At 41.1% G+C, this 21,485-nt stretch overlaps 1 protein-coding gene across 3 annotated transcripts; it reads left to right on the plus strand.

Annotated features, from left to right (window-relative positions):
• Positions 1-2,275: 2,275 nt before the first annotated feature.
• On the plus strand, positions 2,276-20,061 carry LOC131463064 (glutamate decarboxylase 1-like). Of its 3 annotated transcripts, XM_058634732.1 has the most exons (18): positions 2,276-2,337; positions 2,519-2,574; positions 3,330-3,451; positions 5,412-5,468; positions 6,993-7,130; positions 7,918-8,160; positions 10,103-10,193; positions 13,898-14,010; positions 14,786-14,901; positions 15,472-15,551; positions 15,887-15,941; positions 16,053-16,169; positions 16,250-16,314; positions 16,398-16,476; positions 16,568-16,717; positions 16,808-16,915; positions 17,444-17,533; positions 18,144-20,061. In XM_058634732.1, the coding sequence occupies exons 3-18, from the start codon at positions 3,376-3,378 to the stop codon at positions 18,315-18,317; spliced, it is 1,752 nt and encodes a 583-aa protein (XP_058490715.1). In that variant the 5' UTR covers positions 2,276-2,337; positions 2,519-2,574; positions 3,330-3,375; the 3' UTR covers positions 18,318-20,061. The 3 variants fall into 3 exon arrangements, with proteins under 3 accessions (XP_058490715.1, XP_058490707.1, XP_058490723.1); XM_058634724.1 differs by lacking the exon at positions 2,276-2,337 and having other exon boundaries at positions 2,344-2,574; XM_058634740.1 differs by lacking the exons at positions 2,276-2,337; positions 5,412-5,468 and having other exon boundaries at positions 2,344-2,574.
• Positions 20,062-21,485: the final 1,424 nt, after the last annotated feature.

The following is a 21,485-nucleotide window of genomic DNA, read 5'->3' on the forward strand; positions in this document are numbered from 1 at the left end:
CTTCTTGTACGGGCAACTTCTTTACCTTTGATTAATGTGGCAAACGTGTTCAGTCTTGTGTACACACCACCTGTGAACGTTGGCCGTTTCTAAATACTCAAGTAAGCAAGTATGTACTTGCTTACTTGGGAAGTATATACTTGAGAAGTACGCTGGGAGTATATACTTGCCAAGTACGGTAGTACACAAGTATGTGGTTGTTTCTCAATACTCAAGTATGTATTGTTCTGCTGTTTGAATGGTGGCTGGCGCCAAGTGCTGCAGCCTCATTACCGCCACCTACGGTGTTGATAAATGAACATATGAAATACTTTTAATAAATGCATATATATGTTGTTATTATTTTTACATTTTAAATATTTAACTTCATTTATTTATTTATTTCTATTAAAATATACAATACAAATAATACAATGTGGAAAATAGATATATTACAGCATTGTATATATATATATATATATATATATGTGTATGACGTGTACAAATATATACTACTCTACATACTATACTATAAATATCTAATATTTACATATTATATTTAAATATAGATACAATGACCGTGCGACTTTAATATAAATCTAACATTCAAAGTTAAAATAAATAAAACATTAACAATATACAAACCTTCAAACTGTCAGGTCAAAACGTTTCCATTAAAAACAAAATAACACGTCAACAACAAATCTATCTTTATTTCAGATTTATATTTCTATTATCTGATGCTATGCTCCGCCGAAATGTATTCTGGGATACATGGCCATCGCAAGTACGCTTAAGTCACCTCCGATGCATACTTGGTAAAAATGGGCGGAGCGAGAACACTTCCGGGTTTGAGAACCGTCCTCGCTGTTCGCTTACTTGAGAATTGGACAGCACTTGGACTGAGGCTGATGACGTTTTCAAAAGTACAGGAGTACGCAAGTACGCACAAGTACGAACAAGTATGGATATTGAGAAACGGCCAGTATCTCAGATCTGTCTGGCTATCTGGAGAGTATACATGCAGTGCAGCACAAAAAAAAAATCAAAACCAACCAGCCAGAGCATGCATTTCACCTTCTGAGGTCGCAGTTTACTCTGCATTCACAGAACAACATCCTCTCTCTGATATGCAAGGACACTGGAGTTTCTTAGATGCACTCGGGAAAGAGACGAGTTAGCGGAGAAGTCGTGTGTCTGTGATGGACTGGGGATCTGTCCGGGGTGTACCCCGCCTTTCGCCCTATGTCAGCTGAGCTGACCCTCACGTGAAGGATAAGGTGGAAGAAGACGAGTGAGTGAAATTAGGGAAGAGCCAATCCGATATTCAATATCAAAATCCATAATAAACCCTCTCTCTGAAGTATGAGACGTACCACAACTGGCTCCTTCTGGATTACGGTTGTTTTTTTTTTGCTGTATATGTGCACATTATGGCTTAAACACACACTGGTTTCCTTGACTTCAGAGGACATTGACTTACATTCATTTCCTGGAGACTAACTTTAACCTTAACCAATCCTAACCCTGACCCTAACCTTAACCTATAACCCTGACCTCAGCCTAACTTTACAACATGTCTGCACCTGGACTTGATTTTTGTCCCCACAATGTGACACACATGACCAACCCCTCATACATGGAACACTATCAGTGTGATATTCTGAGTCACTATCACGCGTGCTGCTTTTTATGAGTCGTCTCTACACGCATGACTTGCGAACACAAGCGAATGGGCACCATCTTCTAAAGAGGCCTTATGATGATTTGCAGTAGCTGAATGAAGATAATGGCTTTTGTTGCCTCGGTCCATGCGGTGGACCAGTCCACAGGCAGGAGGACGGCAGTGAGGACATTGAGGACACCAAGTGGACGGCTGCACTCGGTCTCGGTGTTAATGTCCACAGGTGTGGGTTAGACATTATGATGCATGCAGGGTGTTGTCATCTCATGAGGGTGAATATGGATGCATCATGGACGCTGACACTCCTTGAATCATCTATGACACAGAGCTTCCACAGGTCCATGGAAAATCCCAGACACAGAGATGACACAGTCCAAGTGTTAACGTTCACTAATAAAATAACATGTAAACCATCAGTGTTTTTCATCCCAAGGTCAATTTGCTATGACTTGCACTCATTGAACGTGCAAGTCCTCCACCCACACCTGAAGACACACACACACACACACACACACACACTTGCAGTGAGAGTGAGATGGAGAGAGGGGGCGTGGGTGGGTGGATGGGTGGTTATACGTCACTGGTGTTTTTCCCTTTAGCTTTTTAGGCTTCTTAAAGTGGATTGTGTCTGTCAGTGTAGCACTCAGGGAAGCTTCATTAGGCGTCAGTGGGAGGTAAGGCTGTGACTCACGCCTGCGTGGAGAGACCAATGGGCAGCCGGAGATATAAATAACGAATAAAAAAAAAATATTCTTAAGGGAGAAAAAAGGGGTCACTTGCGCGAGGCTGGATGGGATTTTATTAGTGCTGTTCCGCCCTCGCCTGAACTGGACTGTGTCTTTTTCGAACCTTTAGTTGGCGAATAACATCCTATAGTTCCGGTTCCATTGGACTCGACAACCTGTGAGCCGGTAAGATCCTTTCATTCTCTCCATATACGAACATGTGACTGTTAGAATTACTTTAACAGAAAGAATATTCATGATTTTTCTTCTGTGGTTCGCTGTTTATTTTGAGGCTCGCTCAGTGTGTGTCTCTCACGGTGACATTGAGTGATGACAGTGAGAGCTGTGTGCTTGTTCAAAGCGCAACTTAATTGAAATGTCGAACGCTGAGTCGATAGGTAAATGACGAGGGTTGTTTATGTGGACATCATATACATCCATGTTGGATTATTAAATCATTCTTGTTTTTCAAATGTGAGCTGTCACAAAGAATATTAACAAGCATCTGCTTTAACCTTGTTTTTTTTTTTCTTAGAAACATTGCACGTGTGTTTATCACGGAGATCAGATGTTTTTGCAGTCTGGTAATAAATACGTGTGTGCATTTGTCGTACACACGTCCAGGATAACTTTAGTTTTCTCCAACAACATCAGATGTAAAAAGCATTTAACACAATAAAATTGTTTCCAAAAAATGTATTTCGCACAAACTACTCATCCTGTCATTGGTTGTGCGTCGTGCGCAAAGCTCCCCAGATTGCGCGTCTTGGTTCACAGCCACCCAGCAGCGTGTCCTTCAGGGGGATAAATCATTCCTGTGCACAGTGGATAACATCATTTGGCCCAGCCGATAATAATAATGTCATAATTCAAACACATATATCAGCTCTAAACAGGGACACATGCAGCTATTTCTAACACTGGACCGCTTTTATTTGCAGCTGAATTCTTTTTCCCCCCATCTGGAGATAAGACAACACAGGAGTGATGGCCACGTCTGAGCCGAGAGCCACCGGCGGGGACCAGGACCCCAACTCCGCCAATTTAAGACTTCCGTCCGCAAGTAGGTCCTCAATGTACCGTCAATGTGAATAACAGCGCCCTCCCTTATATCGATCTCTCCTCGGGGTGAAATCTCGTTAGGCTCACAGGGTTCGCTCACAGAAACTGACAGGGACGATGTGCCTTGCTCAGAGACACTTCCACAGAGCGATGTATGGCCATCACTAAAGAGTAAAGCCGGTTCCCTCCCTCCGTCCCTCCTTCTCTGTCTCTCTCGGGCCATTTCGCTGTGCAGACTCCGTCGTTAATCATTGCATCAGAACAGAGCCATCACAGCTGCCTGTCGCTGTCTGGCGGCTCCAAACACTGCATTTTGGCGCAGAAATAATGCGCATTTAAGGCGAATATATTTATAATTATTCAGGAGACTGTCAATGATGATGATTTTTTTTAAGAATGAATAAACATTATTTAAAAATAAAGTTTTCATTTGATTTATTTCAGCCACAATTCTCTGGTTGTTTTAGGCCATCAAATGTTAGGCGTGTACTGATTGGAGTTAATTGTATGCTGCTCATTTTAAGTGGCTGAATCTATTCAGAGAGAAAATTAACCTACAGGTTAATTTGTCTTTTTTTTTTGTCACATTTACAAAATCCCCCATCTTCGCCCCACCACGGTGCACTTGAGCAGACATCTGCAGTGCAACGCAGAGAAATAATAATTGCAGGGTTTTTTGTCTTCACGTCAGAGCAAATATGTTTGACCCTGGGGGCCACATGGAGCAGTTTTTGTCTTTATCAATAAAATAATTTTAAATCCTCTTCTTTTTTTATATGTGCTCCCCCGGGTGTCAATAAACCACACCGGAGTTGTGTGTGTCTTTGTGGTTTGTTTTTTTAAAGAAGACCATTAAAAAGGCGATGTTTGTTTTGTCTGAGTTGCTTGTGCAGCCGCTGCTGCTGCTGCTGATGCTGCTGCTGGATGTTGCCATTATCTCTGTGCCTGACACGCTCCATCTCACGCTTGGTGCGGCTTGTATAGTTGCCTGTCTGCGTGAATGCATTGGCCTCAGCACCTAGAGTGGATGTTCTTGGAGATTTCGCTCTCTCTCTCTCTGAATGGAATAGTACATTTAAATACTGCTTCTTTCTTTTGTTCTGAAAGTTTTTCCTTCTTCTTGCTTCGCTTCTTTGCTCCATCTCTGCTCGTGCATGCATGTCCACCAGTGTCGCCAGGTTGGGTGGTTAGTTACAACATCGACAACAACAATGATGGCGATATAACTGAAAAAACAACAATTAAATCTGTACAAACACTAATCAGTATGTCTACTGCAAATACATCCAATGGAAATAGCTGAAAAAGAAGATTCTCTTTTATATTTGACTTCAGTTTCTGACTAATCCACTGACGGCTGTGGATCAGTGGCCCTCGGCAAGCAGACACTGTCTATAGTTAATTCGGCGTGTTTCTTATCTTCAAACCGGGCAACACTGAAGCCCACGCAGTTGTGGAGTGTGTGTGTGTGTGTGTGTTTTTTATGACACGCACTATACTGTAAGTCTCTGCATCCACGGCTTCTGTAGACTTTCACCGGCCACGAACAGACTTCACCAGCTCGCTCCAGTCACATACTGCGTTTCACTCAATTAATTTTTTGCCCTCCTCCGTGAGCTCATTTCACGGGTGTTAATTCCACTCTGCCCTTTGGATGTGTGTGTGTGTGTGTGTGTGTGTGTGTGTGTGTGTGGGCCGCGCGTGCCATCGTCGCTCCCTATTGATTTGAACTTAAATCGGAAATGTTATCATGATGATCAGTGGGTGAATAAAAAGAAGTACAAAAAAAATCTAAACTACTGAAAAATCTCTCAATCAACAAATGGAAACAATCAAAACACACACCTGGCCACGCGCGTCACGCTTCCACAGTGCGCTGCTTTTCCTCCATCCTCACGCTCTCATCCACGCTATTTGTGCGGCCTTCACGTGACAAACTGAACACGTTCATTCTGTTTTAGCTTACGAATATGCGTGGATGCACGGATGCACACGGAAACTGGGGATGAAGATTTGTGGTAAGTTGGTTTTTTTTTGTGAAGGCGCGTGACGCCCGCTTCATGTGTTCATTTGTTTTATGACATCATGAATAATGCTGGTATTTATTTATTTTTATTTTTTGGTCTATAAGTGCTTTTTTAAATTGTTCATCATATTTGTTAATGAATTCGTTTAAGTTTGAGGCCTTTATAAGAAAAAAAAAAGAAAAAAAAAAGAGGCCTCAGCGCACGACTGTCACTGTGCGTTTCCATCTTCAAAAGGTCAGTGGACATTAGCCCGTGGGTGAGTGTGATGAGAGCCCCACTGAACCCCACGTGACTTTTCCATTTCGTCTAAAAAATAAATAACGATAATCCACGAGACAGCGTTGAAATATATGGTGTTTTTCAGTCCTCGCCCACATTCAACCTCGTGAGTGACATTTCTCTTAATGCCACTTAGTTACTGTGGGCCACAATGACGCAGTGGAGGGTGGTGGACGTGACGTGACGTGGCAGGGAGGGCGTGATTACTCTTCCGTCATTTAAAGGAATCTGTTTCCTGTTTATTGTTGCAGAGATCATTGCTACAGAGTATTGCGTTTGGTCTGTAATTCTGAGGGAAATAAAATGGGAAAATATGACTGTAATATTTCTATATGTGGCAAAGAGGAGAATCTCAGATATTAATATTGATTTTACAGAGCCAGACCACAAGCAATAAGAACTAAGAACTATGTAATTGCTTGAGGGGCCCCTGGTGATACAGTAAAAAGTATGGGGGAAAAAACATTTTAACATAATAAAGAATTCTAGACTTATTTAGATATATTCAAATATTGAAACGGTGTTGGTAATTAAATGCACATTTGTCACATCTGTTCTAAATTTAAAACAAAGTAATTAAACCAGTTTACTTGTTTAATTCACTTCCAGTATAAACACACTTTAATACCAGACCACTTTATGATTTTATTAAAAAACAAAACAAAAGAGTGGCACTGATTTGGTGCAAATATAACTAGTGCACTTTATGGTGTCACATTTCCCAGACAACAGTGCGTGACTTTGCCATGTTAAAATAAAAATAATAATAATAATCCTGCAGATACTTGAGAAGGTTTATACAGCAGGATCTGAATCTATGCAGCTCGCATATACAATAGAGGCAGAGGCAGCTGTAGGATTCTCTACACCCGTCATTAGGCTCTCTTTATGGGGTGTGTATTTATTGGCTGCACGGATCATCACCGCGGGCTGTCCTGCTCACTCAGCCGGTGTGTGTGTGTGTGTGTGTGTGTGCAGGAGGAGGGTGATCCTCTCCTCCTGGTGCCTCCTGACCGGGGAGTGGCTGTCTGTGACGTCACAGAGTGGCGTGTCATTTATAAGTCTGGTCTCCACTAGAAAAAGTGCGACACATCTGAAGCTATAATTATATAAAATACCATCACATTTTTGGACTTTTATTTATCATTTCACTTCTTGTATTTGTCTTGACTGTGTGTGTGTGTGTGATGGAGATGTTTGGAGATAACTGCTGTCCTCCGCCGTGTAACACCCTAGGTTTCCTGCAGAAGAACAACAGCATGGAGGAGAAGGGGAGACTCTCCGGGCAGAAGAACTTGCTCTCGTGCGACAACAGTGACAGGGACGCACGCTTCAGTCGCACTGAGACCGACTTCTCCAACCTGTTCGCCAGAGGTGAGACTGCACGTGCGCCAAACGGTCCTTAATTATGAGCTTTCTATATATTGTCATTGTATATACATTAAGTGCCAATTGAAGAAAATATTTAAAATAAAGAGATTTAAAATGGAAAAAACATCACACACTCGTCAACATGTGCCATTTAAAGACATATATAAATGAATAAACCAATAGTTTACAAAAATGATAACATGACTTGTGTGTTGTTGGAGTTGTATCGAACACGGTCACAATTAAGCTCATTATGCTTAAAATTGTATTAAATTGAATTAAGTCAGTGTTGCATTCAAATAAGATAGACAGATAGATAGACAGACAGATAGGCCACAACTTAATTCAAAATGTCTCCAAATAATGACTAAATACCAAGGTTTTCTAAATGCAGCTTGACAAAAACAGGTCTCCATTTTAGGCCTATAAGTAAAAAAATAAAATAATACTAGACATTTTTGTTTGTAAAAAAAAAAAAAACCTGCCAATTAAACAAGTGAAAATTCACCTGATAAGATTTCTTGAAATAAGACATTAAAGCCTTACAAGATAAGATATCTTGAAATATGTTGGGAAAAGTCATTCTTAGCTATATTTTACTAGAAATAGGACGTTTAGTGTCTCATAATAAGCTCAGAAATAGCATATTGTTTTTGCCTTCCATGTCATCCTCTTCATTTCAAGTGTATTTAACTCACAGTTTTAGAATTTGGATTCAAGACATTCACCTACTTCTAATAAGACAGAAAAATAGAAAACTAATATCTACAGTCCACCCTCCCTGTCTTAGACTTGCTGCCGGCCAAAAATGGAGAAGAACCTACTATTCAGTTCCTGCTGGAGGTGGTCGACATCCTCACCAACTACGTCAAGAAGACTTTCGATCGCTCCACCAAGGTGCTAGACTTCCACCACCCTCACCAGCTCCTGGAAGGCATGGAGGGCTTCAACCTGGAGCTGTCCGACCAGCCAGAGTCCCTGGAGCAGATCCTGGTGGACTGCAGGGACTCGCTCAAATATGGCGTCCGGACAGGTGGGGTCACCTTCAGATACTGTAGAAGGTCACACAGGATGAGGGAGGGAGTGAGAATTAAAAATCTGACATGAGCCGTGAGCCTTTCTCATAATTATGCTAAAGTAATGTGTCATAAAGAGCAAAAGGCCAATTAACCTTTTTACTCCCTGAGGTAAATCTTTTAACTATCAAGACTTATACACATTATCACACAACATCATAACACAACAGGGCCTGTGTAGTTCAAACGTATATGGTTTAAATCTTCAATGTGATCATAAACAGTGGCCAGTAAGGAGACATTCATATGAATTATTTTCACTTTGCACATGTGATTCTAACAAACCACTGGGGAGGACGAGGTTGTTCTCCAGATCGTGTACATCTGATTACGACCACCGCATTATTTATTGTCCCCCCCGCTAATTCACTTGACATCCTCCTCCTTTCTCTCCCTCGACTTATTAAAGCAAGTGTCGCCTGAGGGGATCCTAACACGGGCTGTTCCACACTGTTAAAAAACGACAGCGTTTAAACTGTCCCGCGGGTTTCATATATCACACGGGATCTACACCGTCTTCAGCGAGTCTCTCCTCATGTTAGAGACTCGACTCCTTTGTCCCTGATTTGTGTGACGGCCGGAGAAACTGCTGAAACGTGGAACATATTGTCACTCTTTCTTGCAGCAGTTTGTTTAAAATATTCAAATGTAACACTTTGAAATGGCAGATGGGACTTTTATTATTTATTTCGTGTAAAAGTAACTACATTATACATCAGGGATTTAGTGTATGAGCCACACACTGCACTGTATCATCAAGAGGCTCACACCGTACATCCATGGGTGCGTTCAGGCTCCAGGCCTGGACTTGACGTGAGCACCTTTGAATCTAAGTGGTTGTCATGCAGCCTTGTTACCGGTGTAATTATGGTCCACTGAACAAGCTTTTGTGAGATCCCTTAACTTTCACAGTCAGTGATGGGAATACAGAATGAAAGCACACACTCGTATTATGTTCATTATGTGGCCATTGAAAATACTGTGAGGATAGAAAACACATGGATTCCTGCAAAAAAAAGGTATATTATAAATCTGCATTGGACTATAAGCAAAGTAGTAACATTAAATCAACAGTTTCAACTTATGTCAGTAATGTATCCAAATATATATGATCTATTTGGCATTAATCCGGTCTTTAAACACAGGAGTCCATCAAGGATAAAAGAATATGAACATTTGAAATAACATATATCAACAAACATGAGAAAAGGGTAAATTTTAACTCACAGGAGCAGAGTCTTTGTTCTCCAAATTGTTTGGCGGGAAAACAGGGGGTCAAAGTTCGTCAGGGCTGGGCTTATATAACTTAGGGGGTGTGGTTAGGCGTGGCTGACAGGTAGTGGGTGGAGTCTTGTGATTCTGAACAGTGGATAATGGATGTATACAGAGAAGATTCTTGGTGCAGCTCACGTGTAGACATATAGACCATAACGTGTAATAACAGAGTTTGATTTATGAATAAATGAACACATTTCAAAGGTAAGGAAAAACCTAAATGTTAAACACACATGTTTAAGCTTTTTGAGTTTGGATGTTCATATAAACTACTCAAAGAAATCTGGAAAGTGCTCAATATTGTTTGTAAACATGTTTTTAAGGTTATTACTGAGATAACCTGACTCCTGTCACTGTAAGGCTGTGAGTTTATACCATGGAGAAAATATAACAGTCTATGTGAACATACGTTATGTCAGGATCAGTGGACGCTGTCATCGTCCATCTCATCCCAAAAACAGGACAGGGTGCCTCTACCTAAGAAAACATTCCGAATGTAGAACATTCTAAACACAGGATATTAGAGACAATTAAAGGTGCAATTAATCACAAATGTTCACAATTATTTTCCTAACAGCATTTTCATAACAGCATTTGTGTGTGTGTGCTCTTTTTTTGTTCCAGGTCACCCACGCTTTTTCAACCAGTTGTCCTCTGGTCTGGACATCATCGGTCTGGCTGGAGAGTGGCTCACCTCCACTGCCAACACCAACATGTAAGTCACACTGTATGCTGTGCTCAGTGTTTGCATGCTTGTGCATAGGAGGTGGTGGGGGGGTATACATACCCCTATACGTCAGGACAGGAGATTTCCTGTTTGTGTGCGACTGGAAACAGCCTTGAGTCATCATCATCATCATCATCATCAACATGATCATATAAGGCCACAGTGGGAGTCGCTGGTGGTGTTCCCCTCAGTTCACTCCACCGCAGGTCACAGCAGCCTCTGAGGACAGTTATATAAAGTGTTTGTCTTGTCCTGTAGCGACTTGGTGTTGACAGATGGTGGAGCGCCACAGTGTACTGTATATCAGCAGCAGCTCAGCCTCAGGGATGGTTAGATTACATATTGATCTCAGGTCACAGCTACATGGTGGCCCAGTCTGATAGAGGGCATGATCCACATCAACATCCCACATGGTCACACACATACTAAACACGCACATACACATACTGTAGGTTCACTTAGCTATTAGCACGAGGGCATGAGGGACCAGAAACCTTATCACGCCACTTTTCACATCTTAGCCTGAACCTTATCAAGTTTCTTAGAAATGAGGTTCTATCTCTTTAGAACCAGGTTTTGATGAGGTCAGTGTTTATGCCAGAAAAGGTGCTAAAGATGATTTCCTCTGCCCATTTAACAGTCCAAAACCTTTAAATACATGTCTCTGCTACATAATAATGCAGTAAGTCGTCACAGTGTAGTCCATTTTTACATGTAAGAAAAAAAACATCACCATCAGTCAGTTAATCAACTCATTGTTTCAACAATAAAAACAACAGCAGTCATGATAATGACTGACTGATAGACGTATAACAACATGAATTACTAATAACAAAGCAAAATCAGACACTTTAATTAGATTAAACGTATAGGTAGAATAAATATGTGAGGGTGTTGCCATGACAATGTACAGAAATGTTGACATCCTGACATCAGGCGATAGACTTCAGTCTATATTCACAAACTGAGCGTCCAGTATTCTCTTATGACCCTTTCTTAAATGGAATATTTTTTTTTATAACTTTACCATCTCATCTCCAGGTTTGTAAGAATGTCCCATGAGACAGAGCCTCTGCATTCACGCGTGCACACTTTCAAAATGACACGCGCACACATACACACACACACACACACACCAGTGCTGCATGTCCCAGATACAGCATCTATAGGTTTCCAGTCCATTGACTGCAGGCTCATTGAGAGCTGGTCTTAGCAGATAGGCCAGCTGGGCCCCACACTGATACACAATGTCCTCCGGCTGCACCGAAAACTCAGTGTCTGTGTGGAAACTGGCTGCTCCAGCTCCCCGCTGAGTGCTCATTCTGGCTCCATTGTCCCTGTGGACACAGACGGACTCGGCGGTCCTTTGAGGGGCTGAGAGGAGAGTGCGGCTGGGGGTCAGAGGGTTAGTCACATAGAGAGAAAGACACACACACACACATTCAACAACAGATCCGCACACATCGAGTGCCCTTGATGATGATAATAAGGGCATTTAGGGGCCGTCCCTGGAGACGGGCAGGTGACTGAGGGGTAATTTTCACCCTGAAAAGAGCCATGATTGGCTCTGATTGTGATAATGATCACTATTATTGTCATTATAGCGTGAAATGACTCACAGAGGGAAGGGGAATTTTAAAAAGGCAGTCTGATGTAGTCAGCATCGATTTTAAGGAAGTGAGACAACCCAGGTATTAAATCATTTGGACCTTCTTATATGAACCATATCAAAGAGGACTGTGGCTGTGAAGTTAGAGCAGTGTGAGGCTGCAGGGAGAGACAATGGGGCTTCTTTGTGATTCTATCCTCTTTTGTCACGGTTCATTGTTAAAGCAGTCATAATCTGGTCCTGTGTAATAACTATAGTTAATATTGTTATAGACTGTATGTAAAAACTGGACAGAGTCTTCTGGTTCTCTCACTGAAACCAACCCCATCCGTTTGAATTAACGTCCCTGGGGAAATTGCTCCACATCAATTGCTCATTTTCAGGTCTTCTTTCATAGAATGTGATGTGAAATTTGGTTCCATGTAGAGGAAAACCAATGATAAAGTATGATACATATGCATGAAAAACAGTGTGATTGACAGCTGGTATCATCCTGACGGTTGCAAAGCCTCAATGTGGCGAGGCCAAATTATGACTGTGGAGGTTTGAGAACAGGAGTTCCAATTCTCAGTGGTGAGGTGGAAATGTACAGAATTTTGAATCTGTCAATCACACCAGTGTCTACTCGATTCAAATAAATGCGTCGTTATCAGGCTTCTGCAGTGTTTGCTGATGAGCTGACCATCTGAATCAGGTGTGTCGGAGCAGGTGAAACATATCTAAAACATGCAGGACAGTGGGTTGAGATTGAAACCCCTCATTTAGACTGTTAACTCTTCAGATAAATGTTCACTGATGTGAGAAATCCCATAGATTTTCATTCAAACTGACTTCTTTTGGTCACCAGTGAGTGGAGTAACTGCCAGTGTCAACATAAACACATCCACAGTTTAGTACCTGGTACTAGCACCAGGCATAATTACACTAGCAAATGTCTGCTTTGTCCATTTTTTATTCATCATATTGTCTCCTTTTGTCCGTTACTGTCACCCTCTTTTTTCCTTTTCTTTGTCGTTTTGTCCCGTTTCTATTTTTTGTTTGCTTTCCTCGCTCGGCTTCCACATCATTCCCTCACCCATCCTCCTCTCTTTTCTTTTCTCGTCTGCTGCAGTTTTTGTCTCTTTGCAGCTTTTTTTTTTTATCCGCCCCTACCTTCTTCTCCACCCAAACTACAACACCTTGTTAAAGACACGTGCAGAGAGGAATCGGAGAGGAGAGGAGATGATGCCATTGTTGTGTCCGATGCTGGTGCATGGTAGCAAATGGAAATGTGGGGGGGGGGGGGGGGTATTGTTGTGTAACTGGCCTCATTAGAAGCAGGGTAAACGGGGATCTGTCCTGAGGGTGTGTGTAGGAGGCAGTTAGATGCCCTGTCACTTATAAAAAGCTCTGGCTTCATGTGACACATTTAACCTACTTTCTTAGAGTTTTGTTGCGTTTTCTCTGGAGCCACTGGGCTTTTATTATATTTATGCAAGACGCATACACACATAACATCTCTCTCTTTCATCTCATTGAGATCACGTTCTTGTCTTTTAATCTATTCCTATTCATGTCATGACATAGTAACACTGATAATCTCGGTCCTTTCCTCCATTTCCTGTATTTGGGAGCCAACAGAGGCTGTTATCTCTTTAAAACACTCTCTCTCTCTGTCTCTCATTCACTCTCTCTGTCCAACACACATGTGCACACACAGTCATTCATGTCCTCTCAACCATTCAGTCTCCGTGCTGAGATTGGCAGGGTTGACAGATAGCCATCAGAGCTTTGTGTGCTTTAATTAAACCACTGAGTGATTTTAGGAGGCATTTGAATATGAATGTTTGCTGCCCAACTCCTATCATCAGACCACGTTTTTTTTAATTAGCCAAGTCAGCACAAGCTCCAGTTTGTGCTCTGTGGATGGAATTATAGCAGAGCTAATGAAAAACCAATGTGTGTGTGTGTGTGTGTGTGTGTGTGTTTGGCTTCTCTATTCTGCCAGTGTGTCCTCAAGAATCTTCTTTGTTAATGACGCAGCTGTTACAGTGATTTTAAAGGACATCATAACTTTTCCTCAACGATTCTGTGTGATTGACAGGTTCACCTACGAGATCGCCCCAGTGTTTGTCTTGATGGAGCAGCTGACTTTGAAGAAAATGAGAGAGATGATTGGTTGGCCCAGTGGAGAGGGAGACGGACTCTTTTCACCAGGTTAGTCTGTTAAAACAGTCTCTTTGGTTTTTTTTTGGTTTTTTTTTTTTTAAATATGGCTGTATGAGGTGCCAACACACCAGAAACATGGCTGCCAACAGGGACACAAGGATCTTAGCCACTTAGCAAAAGGTTCACCTCATAAAATCCATGCCTCCCTGACTCTTTGATAATTCATGAATATGCTCCCAGCTTTATCTTGGCATTAGATAACCATCATCCACTTCATCTTATGCACCGAAGTCCACAGAGAGACACAGGAACTGCTTTTTGGTAAGTTCTATGTTTACCTGTCACCTAGGTAAACTTGAATAGGAGACACTGAGGTCACAAAAAACTGATTTGAACTTCCTTTTGTGGATCAACACGTCCTGTGTGCTGTGATACAAAATTGTTGATTATTATATAAATTATATATTATAAAGCGATAGAAGGCATTTTAAGTGGCTAAAAATGATTTTCCCTCATGTCTTGTTTGGCAGCCATGTTTTCATTGAGGGCGACCATGTCTGTCTTAAGGCCTGTACATACTCTGCAAGAACAAAGGACTTACTTCTAGGAGCAGGGTGGCAGCAGGGGGCGCACACAGCCCAGGCAGTGCTGAGCATGTGTCAGCACCTCTTACAGCTGTTCCCTATAAAATAAAGAAAAAGAAAAAGCCTGAACTATCACTTTAAGAGAAGAGTGGTTCATAAAGTCTGGTAATAACCCTGCAGTTGTGTATGTGTGTGTGTGTGCATCCTGCTGTCTGTGCTAAAATGTCTCTGCCCAACAGGGGGTGCAATCTCCAATATGTACAGTGTGATGATCGCACGTTACAAGTATTTCCCAGAGATCAAGACCAAAGGCATGTCTGCTGCTCCCCGCCTCGTCCTCTTCACATCTGAACATGTATGTGTCACGCACACACACACACACACACGTTCAACATTCATGACTTGAGGGGACATTGCATTAACTTACATTCATTTCCTGGAGACTTACTCTAACCTTACTGGCCTAATCCTAACCCTGACCACAATCTAACCTTTAAACATATCTTCACCTTAAAATGTAGTCATTTACATTATGGGGACTTGCTTTTTGTCCCCACAAGGTAGACAAGTCCCCATAATGTGACTGTGTAAACAGGTTTAGGTCCCCACAACATTAGTAATACCTGGACACACATACACACACACACAGCGCATTTACACTTCACTGAGTGCAGATTGAGGCCATTGAAGAAGTCCTGTCGTTATCAGTGGGTCTGTTTGAATCAAGGCAATGGCTACTTTAATGGATTCATTTAGCTTTTTATCACATCTACTTTTGTCTATAAAGAATTGTGCAGTTGGCAGTGTGGCAGCCGGGGAGGCAAAGCTCATGTAGCAATTAGCTCACGAGATCTCCTGTGTCTTTGAATGTAGCTGTGTTTTTCAAAGGCTGCTGAGTTATGGTCCTAATGTGTGTCTCCTACAGAGCCACTACTCCATAAAGAAGGCAGGGGCTGCTCTGGGCTTTGGTTCGGAGAACGTGATCCTGCTGAGCACAGATGAGAGGTACATGATTCACAGTGGAAATTTAAACATTCAACTAATGATTCTATTTCTTAATATTGTTACATGTCATATTATGTTGGTTTAATCAGTAGAGTCTAGGCATATTGATGTAAAGTCTAATTGACTTTTTACGGCTTCCTGCACTACATCTCCTTTGTAAAACATTTGTCTTTTTTATTGTGCAAAACAACTAGTTCTTTTAACCTTTTTTTTTTGTGCATTAAATGTAAGAAATTGTGTAAAACAGTTGGCGATTTATGTAGTCGTCTATTAGTAATCAATGAATTGATTCATGTCAAATCAAGTCATAACACAGATGCTCTTCACTCTTCCAGGGGGAGAGTCATTCCTTCTGATCTGGAGGCCAAGATCATTGATGCTAAACAGAAGGTCTGAGTCTTTTTCTTCAACTTTAAATTGCTTGGATCTGTCTGTCTCGGTTTCTCTCTCTCTTTAACCAAGAGTTTGTCATTCTAAGTTGTGTGTTTGGTGATTCCTCAGGGTTGCGTGCCACTGTTTGTGAACGCCACGGGTGGTTCAACTGTGTACGGCGCATTTGACCCCATTAATGAAATTGCTGACATCTGTGAGAAGTACAACCTGTGGCTGCACGTGGACGTAAGTAGCTGACACTGTGTCTGATGTCTGTGTCTGTGTCTGTGTGCAGCTGTGTAACAATAACTGTGTCGTGTCCTCAGGGTGCATGGGGTGGTGGACTACTGATGTCCAGGAAGCACCGCCATAAGCTCAGTGGAATTGAGAGGTACGTTCATGGTAATAGACGGACTTGAGGAAACCTTTAATGAAATGATATCAGTGCACTAACATGTCGATAACACTTTGCAGGGCCAACTCTGTCACATGGAACCCTCACAAGATGATGGGCGTGCCTCTACAGTGCTCTGCCATTCTGGTCAGAGAGAAGGTACAGGAAAGACGCACACCAGTGTCAACACGAGTGGAGGAGTGAATGGGAAAGAGGATAATAAATATGCGTATGTTGTGTTCGTCTGTAGGGAATCCTGGCGGGCTGTAACTCCATGTGTGCCGGCTACTTGTTCCAACCGGACAAACAGTACGACGTCACATACGACACGGGAGACAAAGCCATCCAGTGTGGGCGACACGTCGACATCTTTAAGTTCTGGCTCATGTGGAAGGCCAAGGTGAGATGGAGTGACATATATTTATACCGGCTAATTCTATTATTGTCCCTGATTATTACCGGCTTGACCTTTGTCTTTTTTTTTTTGCAGGGCACCGTTGGGTTTGAGCAGCACATCGACAAGTGTCTCGACCTTTCTCAGTACCTGTACAACAAGATCAAGAACAGGGAGGGATACCAGATGGTGTTTGATGGAGTGGTGAGCTTCCTTCATTTTTGATCCTACCACTCTTTTTTGAAAATTCAGCATATATTAATACGTCAAGGGGTTTTACACTTTTAACTGTCGCAGTATTTCTCTTGCACTCTGTCAATTTTATTTTGTTTCGAGACTGTCCTCCAACAAAACGTAAATATGGGTCATGCAGGAGTTATGATCCGTAAGTAAGTTTTTTAAAATAGGCGTCCCCTAGCTGTACTATAAATAACAGCAATCTGGTACCTTTGTCATAATCAAGTGTGTTTGACACGGGTTTGACTCCCATGTTAGACTTGTACACGCTGTCTTTGTCTGTAACTTACTGCCTAGCCCTGTCTTTTTTTTAGCCCCAACCCTGACCTCACTAACACTTGTGCATACCCTAGGGGTCATATTCAGGGTTTGGCCAAAAACGAGCCATAGTTGCGTTTCAGTTGGAGGTCAGGTTGTTTCTTTCCTATTTTGCGTAAATGAAAACAAAATGTCAGGTTACGTGTGTTTATAAAGTGTGTTTGTTTGTGTTTGCAGCCCCAGCACACCAATGTTTGTTTCTGGTACTTACCACCCAGCCTGAGAGGCATGCCGGACGGTGATGAGAGGCGGGAAAAACTACACAGGGTAAAAAAACAAAACAAAGAAACACCTGTATTTTATTCCCATTAGCATTTAGACTGACCCTTACATTTTTATCATACAACCTATGATGATCTTTTTAGTTAAAGTTTCACTGCAATAATTGTCCAGTCCATAGAGATAATCAAGGATGTCAGTGTCCCCCTATTCAAGTTTACCTACCAGTAGTAGCAACAGTAGACCAGCACCTCCTGTGTCCCTGCAAGTTAAAAAAGCTGATTTTCTCTATGGACTTTGGCTCGATCAGCATTGTGTGAATTCATTTGACAATGGATTAAATGTAATAATAAGTTACCGTGGCTGGGATCAAAAGCTGAGCAGGCAAGCGTGAAGGCTGATTGTTATCAATAGAAACACAAAACAATCTGGCAAATACTCGTGAGCTGGTCCAGGCTTTTAAACAGGAGTGAGTGAGTGGTGGCAGCAATCAGAGTAATCTGCCGCAGGTGAGTTGGAGGGAAACCAGGTAAAGGGGTTTCTTCGGCCAACCTGCAGGGACAAAGACAAGCAGACAGCCATATAACTGGAGGGGAAAGGGGAAGAGGAGACATTTTATGCAGATCTTAACTGACTTACTCTTTTTTTACTTCACCAGGTGGCACCAAAAATAAAGGCCATGATGATGGAGTCGGGCACCACCATGGTGGGCTACCAGCCTCAGGGCAATAAAGTCAACTTCTTCCGCATGGTGGTCTCCAACGCTGCAGTGACCCAGTCTGACATCGACTTCCTCATTGATGAGATTGAGAGGCTCGGTCAAGACCTGTAGACCTCAGCCTCCATCGTCACCTGCTGATATTTTACCGCTTACATTTCCAGTGTGAAATGTCAGAGAGGCTAGGATGCGTTTTATGGTTCTTTCTATTTGGGTCCAGCTTTGCCTGCAGCATCATGGCTGTTTCTCCAACTGAAGAGAGAGCGATAAAAGCAATGAGAGAGACCAAGTTTCTGCCCTATATATTTCCTTCTTTATTGAAAATAATATAAATGGTATCTGAAAGCTCCAGGTACAACAAATATACCCTAATGTATATATATGTGTGTGTGTGTGTGTGTGTGTGTGTGTGTTCTCATGCCTGTGTGTGTTTTCTTCAGTGTGTGTGAATGTGTTTAACAAATGAAAGGTAGAAAAGCACAGATAAAAATATTACACTATCATAAACCATTCTTTGCTAGACACAGTTGAATCATTGGTGATTTCAGCTGTAATTATAGTACATATATATGTATATATATATATATATATATATATATATATATAAGTTTAATCATAGTCCTCATAGACCTTCTTGTCCAAAACAGGTGTGAGTCCCAGACACAGTGTATGTGCAGGTGTGCATGTGGCCCACTGAGTGTATCCTGTTCATATAATTTAGGTTAACACTGTTAAAAATAAGCTATTGTGCTCACCATAGGCACCAGGTGTGTTAAACCGAGAGTTTTCAGGTAACGTGCAACACCTGCTCGTCGGCGTGCAATATTTGATTACGTAGAAGTTTGAGATTTTAAGTGTCCACGGGTTTGTGGCAACATTTTCGTTGTAAAACGCTGGCTCGTTCTCTGTTTCATGCAATCATGTGATGCCCATTATGTGTTAATAATAATAATAATAATAATAATAAGATTGTTGAGAATATTAATATTTGATTAGAAGAAGAACAAATATGTATTTGCAGATTCAGGTATTTTTTTGTAAATGTATCTTTATGCGTATTACATGGTAATACATTTGTAAATGTTAATCATGGGAGGATTTTGTCAGCCAAAGAAAGAATCGGGGACAGAGCAATCCATCATACCTTCATTTATAACTTCGTACAGATAATAGATGTTTGTAAAACGTTAACTATTGACCCTCGACTGCGATGCAATTTCTATCGTGTGTGTTTTTTTCTGTGATTGTCAGCCGTTCTGACTGAATGTTTTGAGATGATTGACTGGATTTCAGAGGAGATCGAAAATGAAGTCTATAATGATCCTCTGGCAGTCATATGTTGGGCTTTTGTTTTAGAGAGAAGCACAAGGATGAGAATGTACTGTCCACTTGAGATTGGAAAGAAAAGATTGTTGTTTCTGTGTATAACCTAATACATTTAGTGTAATATAGTATATTTATTGTAATCTGTGTTACCTGTATTCTCAGTGTTATGGGAACTCAGTGGAATATCTTGTATAAAGAGTTCCCGTTAAAAGTCTTTGCACAATGTTCACCTTTCTTTCTTTCATCCATTGTAAATGGATGTGTACTATTGCAGTGTTATATAAAAGTGAAATGAACAAAAATATTTATGGTATCTTGGGACCATATGTGTAAATGGCACAATTGCATAAATCATAATTACATATAAATTATAAGGTCATGTGTGTACTGTTTGTGGCCAGTGACTCCTGTTCATGACTGATCCCAGCTGTACGGGAACATGACAGGAGGTTTTGAATAGGCACTTTAACAGAATCATATACCAAGTCAAAAAAAATAATAATATATTTAATAAAGTCTATTAAAAGGAAAACTGAGTCTGAATTATTGACCCACAAACACCAACTGTTTTCTCTTTCATGCACTTATTATGCACTGCGCCTTCTGGAATTTGCAATTGTCTTAACATATTTTTGATCTAAGTGCCACACGTCCTCATTTGCCTCTGAACTAAATCTCAAACACACACGCTTCTAACCTAAAGCCAATTCTAAACCTAAAACCACCTAAACCTCAAAAAAGAATTGAGGACCTGCCTTGTTTCTCACTCTGTATGGTTTATACGATGATTTTTGGTCCTCATAAAGCCACAAATACAAGACACTGCATTGATTTCCATTCATTTGAACCAATTTTTGGTCTCCATGAGGACAAAGGTCCTAAAGAGGCAACACACACACACACACACACACATCACACACATTATTGCCTCTCTGCCTAATCATCCTGGAGAAGGCTTTGTTTGCCCCCCAGCTGTGTGTTGGACTGGCTGTTATCCAGCGTGAAACACTCCTGTTCTCTCTGTCTCTTCTGCTTTATTATCATTACATTGTTTGTGTTTTGTATTTTTATTTATTATTTGTATTTTTTCTTATCTTGTCCTCATCATGTCCTTCATGTCCTCTCATTGCCCCATAGTTGCACTAATGCACATGTATGTGATTCAGCTTCCCTTAGCCGCCATTTCACAGAGAAGCAAGGGCTTTGAATGCAGTGTGACACATGCTTTACATAGAGACAATAAAAATAATCAGAGGGAGGAGAGGTTGTGATGAGTGGAGCTCAACTTCTACTTTGTGGACCACAGTGAGGATGTGATGCACTGCTAACGCCCTCTAGTGGTGACTCTTTGTCTGCACCATAATGTACAGCTTTGTGAGTAGCATCATATCAAGTGCAGTATGTACCTGTAATATACATGTTAAGACACAAACGAAGAAGTTCATCATGCAGCTTCTTTAATGAGTTGTTTAGGACAACAGACAAGGGTAATAAATATAAATAAATTATCAAGCTCTTCCTCCATATACACACTTTTTCTATTTTGCTAAAGTGATGATGGTTTGGCCATCACTGATCATTAGTTGGAGTTAGTGATGTCTTGTTAACAGGAGTTAATGGAATTTCTGTAACACTGTTGATGAGGTACATAAAATGTACAGTTACAAGGTGACTAATTATCAGTTAATAGTCTGCTCTTAGAGATGATAAGTAACTAATCATTTAATAATCATGGATTAATGTCTGATAATTGGGTAAATTGCAATCAAATCCATGTGAAGCTAATTAGGAGCTAACAATTAGTTAATAAGAAACAAGCAATAAACAAATAATGGTCAGTTATTCTAATAATAATAATAATTGTGTGGAAATAATGGTCAGTTATTCAGTACGTATGAAATTAGTTATGATTTTTTTTAATGATTTTATTTTAATTAAATCAAACTCCTGTGTTCG

Source organism: Solea solea, chromosome 1 (assembly GCF_958295425.1).
Source record: "Solea solea chromosome 1, fSolSol10.1, whole genome shotgun sequence".
Taxonomy (NCBI): domain Eukaryota; kingdom Metazoa; phylum Chordata; class Actinopteri; order Pleuronectiformes; family Soleidae; genus Solea; species Solea solea.